At 41.4% G+C, this 12,870-nt stretch overlaps 1 protein-coding gene across 1 annotated transcript in view; it reads right to left on the bottom strand.

Moving 5' to 3' along the window:
• LOC124162967 overlaps positions 1–7,276 on the bottom strand; it is a 29,986-nt gene extending 22,710 nt beyond the window's left edge. Inside the window, exons 1-2 of the mRNA XM_046539748.1 lie at positions 7,145–7,276; positions 5,765–5,956 (exon numbers count right to left, since the gene is read on the bottom strand). Coding sequence (XP_046395704.1) covers positions 5,765–5,956; positions 7,145–7,276 — 324 coding nt within the window. The remainder of the gene's footprint in view (positions 1–5,764; positions 5,957–7,144) is intronic.
• Positions 7,277–12,870: the final 5,594 nt, after the last annotated feature.

Here is a 12,870-nt window from a genome sequence, read left to right as displayed (position 1 = left end):
TTGTTAGCTTGCGTAACGTTTTTTGGACCGTGTGGTGTGCATGTGGGACTCCAATTGCTTGCTGGTGATTGATCACCCCCAGGCAAACAATCTAGAGGTGGATCGCAGGGTATTATTTAGATGTAGATGGATTGTATTCTAAAAATTAGCACAGTCAATAATTGTGAAAATATTTGTGTATTGAAATGCGTGTTTGTGGAGACAAAACTATCATATAGGAAGAGGCTTGAAGTGGGATAAATGCCATTGTCAAGGGAAATGGAAGGGAATGTAAAACTCACCGAAATCGGTAAAGCCTGAATCACACGATCATTTTATCCGTCATTTCCTAGTGATCACTATCGCGATCACTGCAGTGATCACTCGCAAATGATCGTCGCCGGCATTTGTTTTTCGCGATCACGATTGCGATGAGGATTCCAATCACTTTTTTTCATCACTCGTCCGGTCGCTAAAACCGTCAATAAAACCCCATATCAGCTAATCGGGACGCATACCCGTATGGAGCGATTGCAGCGCAACGTTTGACAGTCGTGGGAACGATATAGATAAACAAACACGCTATATATTTTCGTTATGTGGGTCCTATGACAACGAGCTTTGATATCGAAAGTATTTTGAAAGGCGACGGCGGGAGGGACCGTGTGATTCAGGCGAATGATCACAAGAGCGATCACTTTTCTCGTCGCGAAAAGCGATTGCTCTAGTGAACAACGTGTGAGGGCTCAGGGGAGCCCTTCGAGGATACAACGCACCGGTGCCGGGAACCAAGCCAGTGGCTTATACGCCTGATCACCCGGAGAGGGGGAGGAGAGGAAGGGAAAAGGAAAGAGGCGCCGCCGCGATAGGAGCCCGACGACACCTCTGGGAGAGGAAAGGTGCGGAAGGAACGGGAGAGGGAAAAACACCCCAACGCTATAAAAGCGAAGAGGACCCTACTAATTAGCGAAACCAGGCAAAGCAATTAATGTGCCAGCGATTTTAGAGGATTTTCCTATGAGGAAGAAAAATCCATCGATCAAATCGCTAAGCTCTAGTGAACACTTTTCGCGAAAAAAAAAGGATCGTGTGATTCAGGCTTTCAATTCATGCTCAGGAGCAATTCATGCTCAACGTTTAATTGTTAACACTACCAACGTGGCGGACGCCTCGCTCTCTTTTGTTCGAGTTCTATTTTGACCTTCGGAGAATCGCCGAAGGATGGCATGTAAACCAACTGCGACCGAGGACAAAGCTATCGACAGGGCGGGTCAAATTTATCATTTTGAGAGTTGGTCGACCTACGTCAACAGTGAATCCCTCCCCTCATGTGCGGCAAGATATCATCCTCTCCCTGGACTAAAGGAAAAATGCAGAGGACCCATAGGAAGGCTCTCAACCAAATGGTGAATTCCTATTCAATCGCCCACCGTGGAAAAAGCATTGATCATCAACGCGTCATCGGTTATGAGAGGGGGACCGGCCTTCCGTGGTCAGTTTGCAGTTGTGCGTGTTCGTGCCAGGTTGGAGTGTTTGAGTAATATCCGCTGTGAGTGAGTCTTTTCCTTATATTTAGTGACGAAAGTGAGGTTCAGTAGATTTGAACTACTATGATTAGATCATTGAGAAATGTTTAGCTCTCTTTCTGGCACCTTGATTTGAGTTATATCAATTGGAAGAAAGAATCATAATTTCAGGAGTGTTTGACTTCAGCACGTATAGCGGTGCTGATGATGAAAATCCCGTTTTTATGATTAAATTGCACTTCGATTAACTGCGCTTTTATAAAAATGTGATCAGAGTGATTGTGTCCTGTATTTTGTCAACGTGATTTACTCTTCGTCGACGGAGAATACCGTGTCGTATTCAACTGGTTGTTTCGATGTGGTTTCACTTCAAGTCTGATTTGCTCGTGATTTAAACGATATTAGATTTTCGGTAGAAAGTGATTACGCCCTATATTCCACCTGCTGTGACGAAAGTGCAATAATTACCAACCTCGGTGAGGAGCCATGTCTAATCTTCCGCACTTCGGCTACAATTGAATTTTTATCGAAATTTGAGGTCAGGGATTTTTTCTGCTGGAAAATGTAGTGAAAAATTAGTTTCTATCTGATGAAAATTCATCTTAACTACCTGATTTGGAGAGGAAATATAGAGATTCGTGGTGAAATTGATTAACGTGAATGCTTGAAAAATCATCTCCACGAAAATAGTATCGGTGGTATTTATTAAATCTTGGGATAAATATTCCTATGAAAAGCCACATATTCACGTGAACATTGAGGGTCTCGATTTATGCAACTGCTGTTTTGTGGTTTTGACTGTGCGTGTGTAAGGGATTATGCGGCTCTAGTAATCACGTATATTTAAGCAAAACTCAAGAAGCAAGCAGCTTGGGCAAGGTTAGTTAAATTCGTTTCCCGTCATAACTGTGGATTCCTCCTCAAGGACAGTACTAAGGATGGAGGAATTCCCAATATGCAACAGCATGACTGCCATCCCTGGCGGCTGAGAATTCTTCCCTGGAATATGGTAAGTTGTTAATTTTTTAAAGAGATCTATCCTAAAGGGGCTTAAATGCTGTAGTAACGCCAGCTAGTGTGCTTTGAAAATACTCACTAAATTTTATTTTCAGTAAACGGCTCAAGTTTCTTTTTCTCAGTTTTCGCCTCATAATCGTCTTTGAATTGAAAACTTCTCAAAATCAGGTGTGATCGAACGCGATGTGATTTTCAGAGCCGTACTTGATCAGCTTTGCGTGGTAAGCTTCAAACTCAAAGAAAGTGGAGAAACGGAATAGAGCAAATAAAATTTAAAAAAAATCTACTGTGAAAGCCATGTTTATTTGTACGCCTTGCATCTTCATCGTCATCGAATGTTATCAATTCAAAGTTTTTTTTGACGCAGCTCTCCACTCAGTTCTCCTTTCAGATAATATTTTCACTCGGAGTGCTTAATTTAAGTGTCCTTCGTGCAACACAGAAGCAGGGATACATATGAAAATCTCAGCTACCGCCAGTATTTGAACGCGGAGCGTCAGAGTGGAAAATTTACAAACTTGCCATGACATAAAATGAATCCCGTGTGGGTAGTTTTTAATTATGGCGCGCATATACGGTGCATAATGAGCTGCTGAAAACTCACTTCGAACACCTATTTCATCAATAGCCATCATCCAAAGATCGGTTCAACACAACTGTCTACTCAGTTGTACTGTCGACCAGTATCGCATCGAGGGGGGGGGGGTTGGGGGATAACCCCCTCCCCCCCAGAGCTCAGGGAAATTTTTAAGTTTAATCCATTTTACTTAATTGGATTTATATTGCTAATAGAATAGTGTAAGTGTTAATAAAATATCCCCCAGAAATCCGTAAAAACTTACCATTTTGAGCCATTTACCTTCCTTTATATTCCGCAATTTATCAATCTCGCACCTACCGCTTATCCTGGTGGATACCCCCACACACTCCGGTATTAGTTGCACCTAAACCCCCTCCAGCCTTAATTCCTTGCTGCGCCCTTGCTGTCGACTAGTCATTTAACACCCACTTAGTTCTCCTGCTTTACATCCTTCATTAAGTGCTCCATGACAGACTTCAGAGGGTCCAAAACTCTTGTATTAGATTCATTTTTAACCTCCGCTACGACTAACGCGTGGCCTCTTGTAGGGAAAAACTATCTTGGTTATCTGTCAACGGCAGACGTAATTATTCTCGTAGTTTCTTCCTGTTCACTTAATTCTCGGCTTCAGAACCAAAATACTTAATAGATATGTTTATCCACCAACCACATTCCCCAAGTATGAATACAATAAGTGCGCCCTATGACCAATATTGCCCCGCCCATCGAACCACCAAGCAGCATCTCTCTTTCCTGGTCAAATCTACGAAATAATGGAATTTCCTCCCTATTGATCTGAAGAATATTTTCAGTACGCAAATATTAGAGACAAAAGTTTATTCTTTCCTACTACTTAAAAGCATAATTTAGGAGTTCAGTAAACACAAACACTGATCATATGACGCTGTTGTTCAGTATTTGTTATTTATCTCAGATTATACCAAAAAGAGTCAGCGGCGATTTTCTCTTTCTGTTTTGTTATTAGTTTATTATTCATTACAATTTCTTTAATTGTATTGATTTACAAAGGTGGTATAAATGTTGTCTTTCTTCAGTAATCCAGTTAAGTTTGTTTTTGGTTTGTTCACAATAGAGGAATTATGTCATTTACTTATCACTGCTTCATTCCCTTTGGCTTATTGTACATGACATATTCTGATAGTATGAGTATATTTATTTTTCGATGCTTTTCCAGTATTTTTTCTCAATTACTTTCATATGATGTTTTTTCGTTAAAATATTAAAACACCTTAATCACAACACTATTGTTAAATTGAGGGGTATTTTACCAGATCCAATATATATTAGTATTATTATTACCTCTGCCGTCCCTCCCTTCCACCTGCCCTTCAACGATAATTGTTATTGGACCGTCTTATTTCATATTTTGTCTGATTAAAATGTGCCTTCATCTACCCAAAGCTTCAAAAGGACTTCTCTTCTCTCTTACTCATCTAAGTAAGTACAAGACGAGAGTGGAGAAGGCCGGAGTAATTCTCATGAGCTGAATGAAAACCTTTCTTCATCGGTAGAATGCAAAGTCATCATAAAAGGATGGCGTGGTTTCAGTCATTCATAGGAAGATAGTAGGGATAGAGTGGCAGAGATTTTTAGAGGCTACGATATCCCTGCATAGTACCTTGAGGAGGGAACTAAAAGTGCAGTACTTCGTCCGTCGGATGGGACGTTAAGCCGTGACCCCATAGAGGCCTTTCGTGCGGAGTAGGCTAATGTAGACGTCGGGTTTCTCTTTTGTCGAGCGGCTAAGTGCTCGCATATTGATATTTATTAATTATGTCAAAAAACTGTTTAAGACGACAAATTGAAAAAATAAAAAGCTTAAACTGAGAGTAATCCTGCTCCCATTTAAACCATGTTTTAAACCGCACCATTATTTTATGATAACCCTGTACTTTAACCCCTTGCGCTGTAATGACGAGTCTAGGTCGTCATAAACTTCTGATGCCAAACAGCGCAATTACGAGTGTAGCTCGTCATCAGGTTTTAAAAATAATTTTTAGCACTATTTTGGGGAGCAATATAAATATTTTTAAAGGTTAAAAAAGTTAAAACACCCATAATGTACGTAGAGAACTCATGTTTGAAGAAATGAAATGAATTGGACGGAATAAAATGATTTTATACGTGTAGCGATAGCTATATTCTAGCTCTCTCACAATCACCTATTATTTTTCTTTTCTACGTTGATTACAAACCTTAAATTTCATTTCATTACCTACCATGGGAGTAACGAGAATCAAAACTAGGGAAGGGGGGCAAACTAGCTGTAGTCGTTCAAGTTGTAACTTTTTTAACAGAAAAGCTTAATGAAACCAAAATTTTAAGGAAATTATGACTGCTATTTACTAGTTTTTATAATTATTTACTTTAAAAAATGACGATTTTTATTTTAGTTCCATGTCTTATACTAATACCATTTTTTTCAAAAGGAAAACTTCTTCATAACTTTTGTTTTGAACTAAATTTCTTTTCGCTTCGGGGGGTTGCAGTTGCCCCCCGCTGGGTACGCCAATGTTACCTACCATTTCATTTAAAGAGAACCACAGAAAAAATAAATAGAGGATAGGAGCACGATATTGAGAAAATAAATTGAAGTGAGAGTGGTTAATAATACGGGGTGAGGATGAATATCTTGCCGTACCTTTCGGTGTCGCTGCTCCATGGCCCAGACGGAGATGATGAGCCGGCCTCCGATGCGAAGCACCCGCGCCAACTCGCGCAATGCGTTCACGCGGCGCTCCGTGGTGGCGAAGTGGTGGACCACGGCCACCGACAGGACGGCGTCGAAGCTCTCGTCCCGGAACGGAAGGGACAGGTTGTCGCATCGCAGCACCTGTTGGCAGAGCGAAAAAGATGCATGTAGGGCAGGAAGTAGAAGTGGGTGCCGCCGCGCAGTAGGCGACACCGAGAACCAGACCACATACGACATATACCTTGTTAAACGCATACAGGGCGAAGAAAATCATTTCAAACGTTATTGAATGTTGTCTGTGAAAGCATTCTTCAGTGAATGCTTATTGCAGTACATTTAAAGGCATAAGTTATGGTAAAATTTGTATTCCATCCAGTATTAAGAAATATATGATGATAGGGTACTTTCCTTAATCAAAGAAAACGAAAGGTATTGATTGCGATTCCTTATCCTTCATTAGTGTATTCATAATATATAAATTGCTTGGACTTAGAAATCCCAGTTTAGACGAATGTTAATGGTCATTTTTAACCTCATTTGAAAAAGGCTAGATTGGCGCTCATGCGATGCCACTCCACGTGACGTCACAGGGACACAGATGCAATACGAGTAGTCAGGAGTTTTACATCGTCTGAGATTACCAATGCATGCATGAGGCACAGAACTCAGGGAAACATCTCTTAATACTCACTCATTAACATTACCTTTGGTCGGAAAGTTTCCTTCGTTTGATAGGGTATTAATAATCCTTATTTAAGCCAAGCACTACCTGCTAGCAGGGTACTGTACTACCTGCTAGCAGCCTGCATCGTAGCGGTGCTCATAGCCTCGCACCAAGGTGGCCTCACACGGCGGCAGCGGGAACCAGAATGACGTCACACGGGCTTTTCCCACCATTCATGCTTAGTCGCCGCGTTTTTGCGCTTGAAAATTTTCACTTTTAATTTAATCGCGAGGAATAGATATCGTCATCTAAAAATCTAAAAGCGTGAAACACGTGCTCCAGGAGTAATAATCTTTCGATAAAGGCAATAAAAAAACAATAGGATGTCACCCTATTGGAAACTCCCCGTTACTTGGAAATTTAAACAAATCATGAAACCTAACTTTGACGAGGTGACCAAACCTAAATTACTGACGATGCTTAGGTCGAAAACGCGCCATTCTTGTTCGGAAACTTTCAAGCCAAGCATTCCGATTGTCGGAAAGTTTGCTCTGCTGCCGAATACTCTGGGAAACTCATGACTCCGAATGCTTTGCCTACCGGAGATCGCAATGTATCTAAGGCAACCGGCAACAGAACAAACTCGGGCTCGCGCATCCACCTACCTTCGTGAGCCCGAGGGGTAGCCGAGAAGCATTGACCCTATCGGCGGTGGTGCTTGAAGTCACCAGCCCACTAAAGCCTGATGCGCACGATTGTTTTTCAGTCCCCCTGCGTGATAGCTCGAGCGATAGCATTTCAGGGACCAAAAAATGATCGCTCGACCCATCATTTTCTGAATTACGCGATCTTTCCGCTGTCCCTTTTATCTATTCCTTCTTTCATTGCTTTTTGTGTTTAAATGTGTCATTTCAGCGGCGCGCCAGTGCCGCAACTGACGGGACTGAGCCCGTATGTAAGGAGGACGAGAATCGCAGACCGGCATCTTCGACCTGAAGACGCTGGCAGCAGTGCCAGCGAAACTTTTGTCTTAAACCAACAACCAACACGGTAGCAGCGGAATAAGGGAGACATTGGAACGGTCCTTTGGAGCTATCGTTCGAGTTGGGTGGGAAAAAATGATCTTGTAATTAATTCAAGCTTAAAAAAGGGCCGTCGATATTTCGCCTCCAATTACTCGAGGATTGGGTTACGGATCTAAAAAAGGAAAAAATGCTAATTTCTGCATTTTTTTAAACTCTATCAAAAAATCAGTTTGCAAAATGCTGAACGATTTCATTCTAACACTAATCGCGGCGATGCCCTGTATTTCGCATGAACCCGTATCCTCGAAATGAGATGCTAGCACGCTAGCCACCCGACCCCATTATTCTCTAATATTTTCTTCCCGTTACGTTGAGGCGCAGGACCTTCTTTCCCCAATATTACGACCGCGGAGGATAAAGCGGATGATTAAGACCGCGTTTTGATAATAAGGTCACGACAGGTAAAGGATTATGGGAGAAGGAGCACGGTGTGGTTTTCGGGGTCGGGGGAGAGACACTTTGCATTTGGGTGGGAATGCACCGCGGATGTTCGCTCTCGAAGTTGGGTCACGTGCGCTTAGGTGACGTGACCTGCTGGCCTATTTGTCGGGAAGTAGGTCACGAGGTGATGAAGGAAACGAGAAAAGGAGCCAGGGCAGTGATGTTTGTGTTTCCATTACACGCGATTGATCCACCTTATGATGGAAACCAAGGAATCGGCTGTGTGTGACGGGAATATATATAGAGGGACTGAGCTACCTGGTCTCTCTGCTCGAGATAAGTGAGTAAATGGCTGAATGTTAGATTTAATAGAAGTTTAAAGTGAAGTACCTCGAATCAGATGCACGATCGCGGTAGATACTTCCTTACGCGTCGCTGCTTTCGACATCGTCAGGTAAAACCTCAATTTTTGCTCAAGGGAGGCTTTTTTACTGGTTCCGCATTGCTAATAAGGTGGTTTGAAATCACTGCGGAAGGCAATCTTCCGGCTGAGCTCGTAAGGAGGCCAGCATATTTGTACCCATGCCTGCTATTCGTTTTAAACCCATGTCATTTTCTCATTCAGTTTAAGATACGACCTAAAGGGAGGTATCATACCCGCTCGCCCGGTTGTAAATTTCCTTTTTCGCGACTTGTAATTCTTAATCGTTTGCAAAAACCGAAAATAACCTGCTGACGAAACTGCACCTTCCCTGAAGCGCAAAACTCCTAAATCTGCCCTTCACTCAAACCCAGTCCACATCACTTACCCTTAATTTTCCCTTTTGAAATCGTGCCATGACTTACTAATACGCATTCTTCCAACAGAAATAAAAAGCTGCTGCCAAACCCTGGAAACAGCTGACAAGCTAAGAATGGGGGCTCCACAAAATTAAAGAAATTCGTTGCGTGCGTGCGGGTGAAGCATTTATTATAATACATTCAAATGATTCAGGAGTGAACTTATATCGGGAGTTCGACGTATTGAAATGAAAGGTATTTGCACTTTTTCTCAATGCGTATTAATTTAATGCGTATGACGCATTTTGGCTCAGAGAGCCATCATCTGATACAAGACGTGTTGTAAAAAGTGCACCTAACTTGCATATTAATATCGTATTATAATAATTATTACCGAGGCTTCCACGGTGAGTTAATTGGTGATTGTTTTTCGGGATCCTTCCGCGTTGACTCATATTTTGCGGACGACATTTTCGGGCGCGTTCCAGCTCCCGTCTTTGAGTCCAAATGATATGCAGAGCTGCAATCCTTTATATAAAAGGCTAGTCAGGCGGCCGTTGATTTGAATTCCATTGTTGGAAGAGCCGTTTGAATGATGAGGCTAAAGGATAGCCGTCCTCCCTGTTGAAGTTCTTTCCATGACTCGCTATTTCTATCGCCTCCCTTATCAGCTGAGGGAAATATTTTTTTCCCTTGGCGATGATTTTTTATTCTTTAAATAGTATGACGTGCACAGGTTCCGACCATGCATGCTCTGCAACCGCAGAAAGGCGAAAATTTTTCTTTTCGGTTGTCTAAAGATGTTCCTTTATTTTGCATTTGAGGGATCTAGATGTTTGTCCGATGTATGATAGACCGCAGGAACACGCTACTTCATACACTCCTTCATAAATATCGGATGGGTGACGATCTTTTTCATTCCAGAGGAGGTCAGAGATCTTCTTCTTCTTCAACGGCCGCCTGACTAGCCTTATATACCTATAAAGGATTGCAGCTCTGCAGATCATTTGCACCCGAAGACGGGAGCTGGAACGCGCCCGAAACTGTCGTCCGCAAAATATGAGTCAACACGGAAGGAATCCGAAAAACAATCTCCAATCGTATTATAATGTGGAAGTTTCTGTTCGAAATTACCGCCGGATAGTACGTTAAGCCGTGGTCCCCTTTGCGACTTTCACTTAGAGTGGGTTAATGCCGACGCCAGGTTTTTTTCCGCCTTTCCGTGTCCATCCCTTCCTCATGGGACCTATGTACTCAGCTGTTATTCGCCTCCTGCAAATACTATACCAGCTGAAATGAAGTGAGAAACTGAAGGCGCCTCTGCGACGCGTTTTCTCCTAGACAACTGCACCGCCGTGTTCTGAAAACTTAAAGGAATAGTAAACTGGAAAACTCTAAGGGTAATTCATCTTTTACATCTTTCTTCTTTCCCATTTCGATCGTTCAAAACATATCTTCTTCCTGTAGTCTCAAGGTCCCCATATTTCCCACCATCCATATTAAGGGAACTTCACTTTCATTAAAATAATAAGAGAGATAGCGTCATTTTCATGTTCATGTATGTCAAAACTCTTTCGGTTGGTTTTTTTATGTCTCACATCATTTTCAAGATTGAGGATAGTTAATTAGCATTTCAGTACAGAGAAGTAAGAAGGAGAGAGCTTTGAAAACTCATGGAAGAGCTTAAGTTCAGCATTTGACTGCAAAAATGTTCAATGCAATAACGACCTTCGTTTTTTCGCATTTTTCTCCTGTGATAACTGAGATTCGACTATGCTATATCATATCATGATGATGAATGTCTCACGGTGACGTAATTTAGTCAAAACCAGCATATATGTATAGGAAACAAGGGATGGAAATTATCTCTACTTCTTTTATAGAAGTATCTCACATGTATGCTAAAAGACAATAATTGTCGCCAGAAATTTTGTTTCCCAAATTTAATCTACTTTTTCTAATTTCCGGGAGAGGAGGTTTGATTTTCTCCTTGTGAAAGACACTCCTCGTCCGGAAAATTTCAATTAGATTGGATCTATCTGCGCGAATTAATTTCTCCCTCTTCGTCGAATGTCACGTCTATTAGTCTGCAGGGAAATCATCTGTTCGGTTTCCATGGCGACTGGAATCTGTTGGCATGTTGCTGATATATTACAAGAAACACATCTTTTCCATTTGGGAAGCTTGGATTGGCATATCCGTTGGGCGTGCCTTTGTTGAAAAATCCGAGATTAGCTGTTTTATCACGGGAGGAAATAAATTGAACTATATTGCTGGAAAATATGGAGTTAAAAATGGAACATGCTTATTTTTCTGGGGTCATTTATGTGGCATATTCATTCAGCCATCTCCAATTTTAATTCTGAATGAAATTTTATCGGCAGAGGCACTGAATGTTTGCAAACAGCCAGGACGTAATGATCAATGAAATGATATTTACTGGCAGAATTTAATAAAGACTGCATGTTAGTGTTAATCATATTTTGCAGACATTTTTAGTCGTCTGAAGTTCAATTAATTATGTGGTAACTGCTGAATTGAACTGAACTCATTATATCTATTCGCGAAAACGGGCAGCCTGTTAGTATGACGAGTTTTTGAAAATAGCTCATTTCATAAAGTTGCTGCGTTAGAGATCTCATGAGAGGAGCAATATACGAACATTGCGTTAGTTTAACCAGTGTCTGATCTCTTTGTGTGACAGTAGATGTGACTGAATCCGAAATCCGAATGAGTAAGCTATGAATGGTATGAGACACTTTATTTGGTTGATATGATCGCTGCCGGTAAAATAACGTGACCTGTGAACTCTGTGATAGTGGTATACTCAAATTGGCAAAACAAAATTGAAATTATTTGAAATGAAATACGTCCCTTTTGGCGGGATCTGCAAACGTGAAACGCGTTAGTATGAAGATGAAGTCAGCATGAACAAAGACAACAATCGCTGATTATAATTTCCCCTTTGGGTCATGCATTTGAAGGGTGGTAATATGTGGTTATAGTCGTAATTTTAATCGCCTTTATCTAGCATCAAACCGTATTATGCCTTAATTATTTTCTCTAATCTAAGTTTAAAAGTCTCGGATAATGTACTTGTGGGTTTAGTTTTCACTTTCATGCAAGAAATAAAACTCTTCGAGATACATATAGAGAAACCTCTGTTACGGATACCTCTGGCTTACGGACAGTATTCAATTTTCCTGAAGAATGATACGCATTTGTGTAAGGACATCACCTCAGGAATACGTAGTCTCCAACTTATGGGCACAGACACTTTTAAGGCACAATTTTACTCTTTTGAATACACCATAACCATGAGCTTTCTCTCCGATCACACAAAAATTGAGTTTTTTTTTAATGGAACGATTTCACTCAGCTGGCTTAAATTCCTATGCACTCGAATACTTGCGGGGTGGTACTGAGCGTAAAAATGATGTTTTCTAAGTCACCTCCTACTTTCGGAAACCTGTCACTTACGGACACATTTTTTAGGACCATGAGTATCCGTAAATGAGCGATTGCACTGTATTTTTTCGTACTTTTTCAAAACGCCCTTCGACATTCTGGATATAGGGAGATGAATAGGATTGATGAATAAGTGCCCCTGCAGTAGGCTGGTTCCCCAATTTTTGTGATAGAACACCATACATGCTTCTTTCAGTTCGTTTATTCATCGCACGAGTTCCAGGACGTATCAGCTGATTTTCCCTCATAACTAGGTGGCTTGGGGTCTCCTGCGGCCTCGGCGTAACATTTATCACCGGCTTTCTGAGATAATGGGACTTTGCCTGTGAGGTATGGGCGTATCAAACTACACTCGCGCCGGAGGAGTTGACATGGGAAGCGGTGAATGCTTTCCTGCCTGTCAAGCCGGAAGCAAGTTGAACCGCGGCATAGGAGAGGTGTGAAGGTGAAATTTGCCAACTCCTCCGAAACTCGTGGGACATTTTTTTCCATCCGGATGCCATTCGCATCCTTCAGAGAAAGATAGGAAAAATTGCCAAATATTTCACGCAATATTCCGATAAATTGTCGCAGAATTATTTGATTTAGTTCTTCCTTTGTTCCATAAATAACTAATAGACGAAGTATTAATGTACATAATGATCTCATTAATCTCAAATTATACACGTAGTTGTTGT

This window comes from Ischnura elegans, chromosome 7, assembly GCF_921293095.1.
Source record: "Ischnura elegans chromosome 7, ioIscEleg1.1, whole genome shotgun sequence".
Classification (NCBI taxonomy): domain Eukaryota; kingdom Metazoa; phylum Arthropoda; class Insecta; order Odonata; family Coenagrionidae; genus Ischnura; species Ischnura elegans.
Note: the sequence above shows the minus strand (reverse complement) of the source record. Positions and strands in the feature narration are given on the sequence as shown.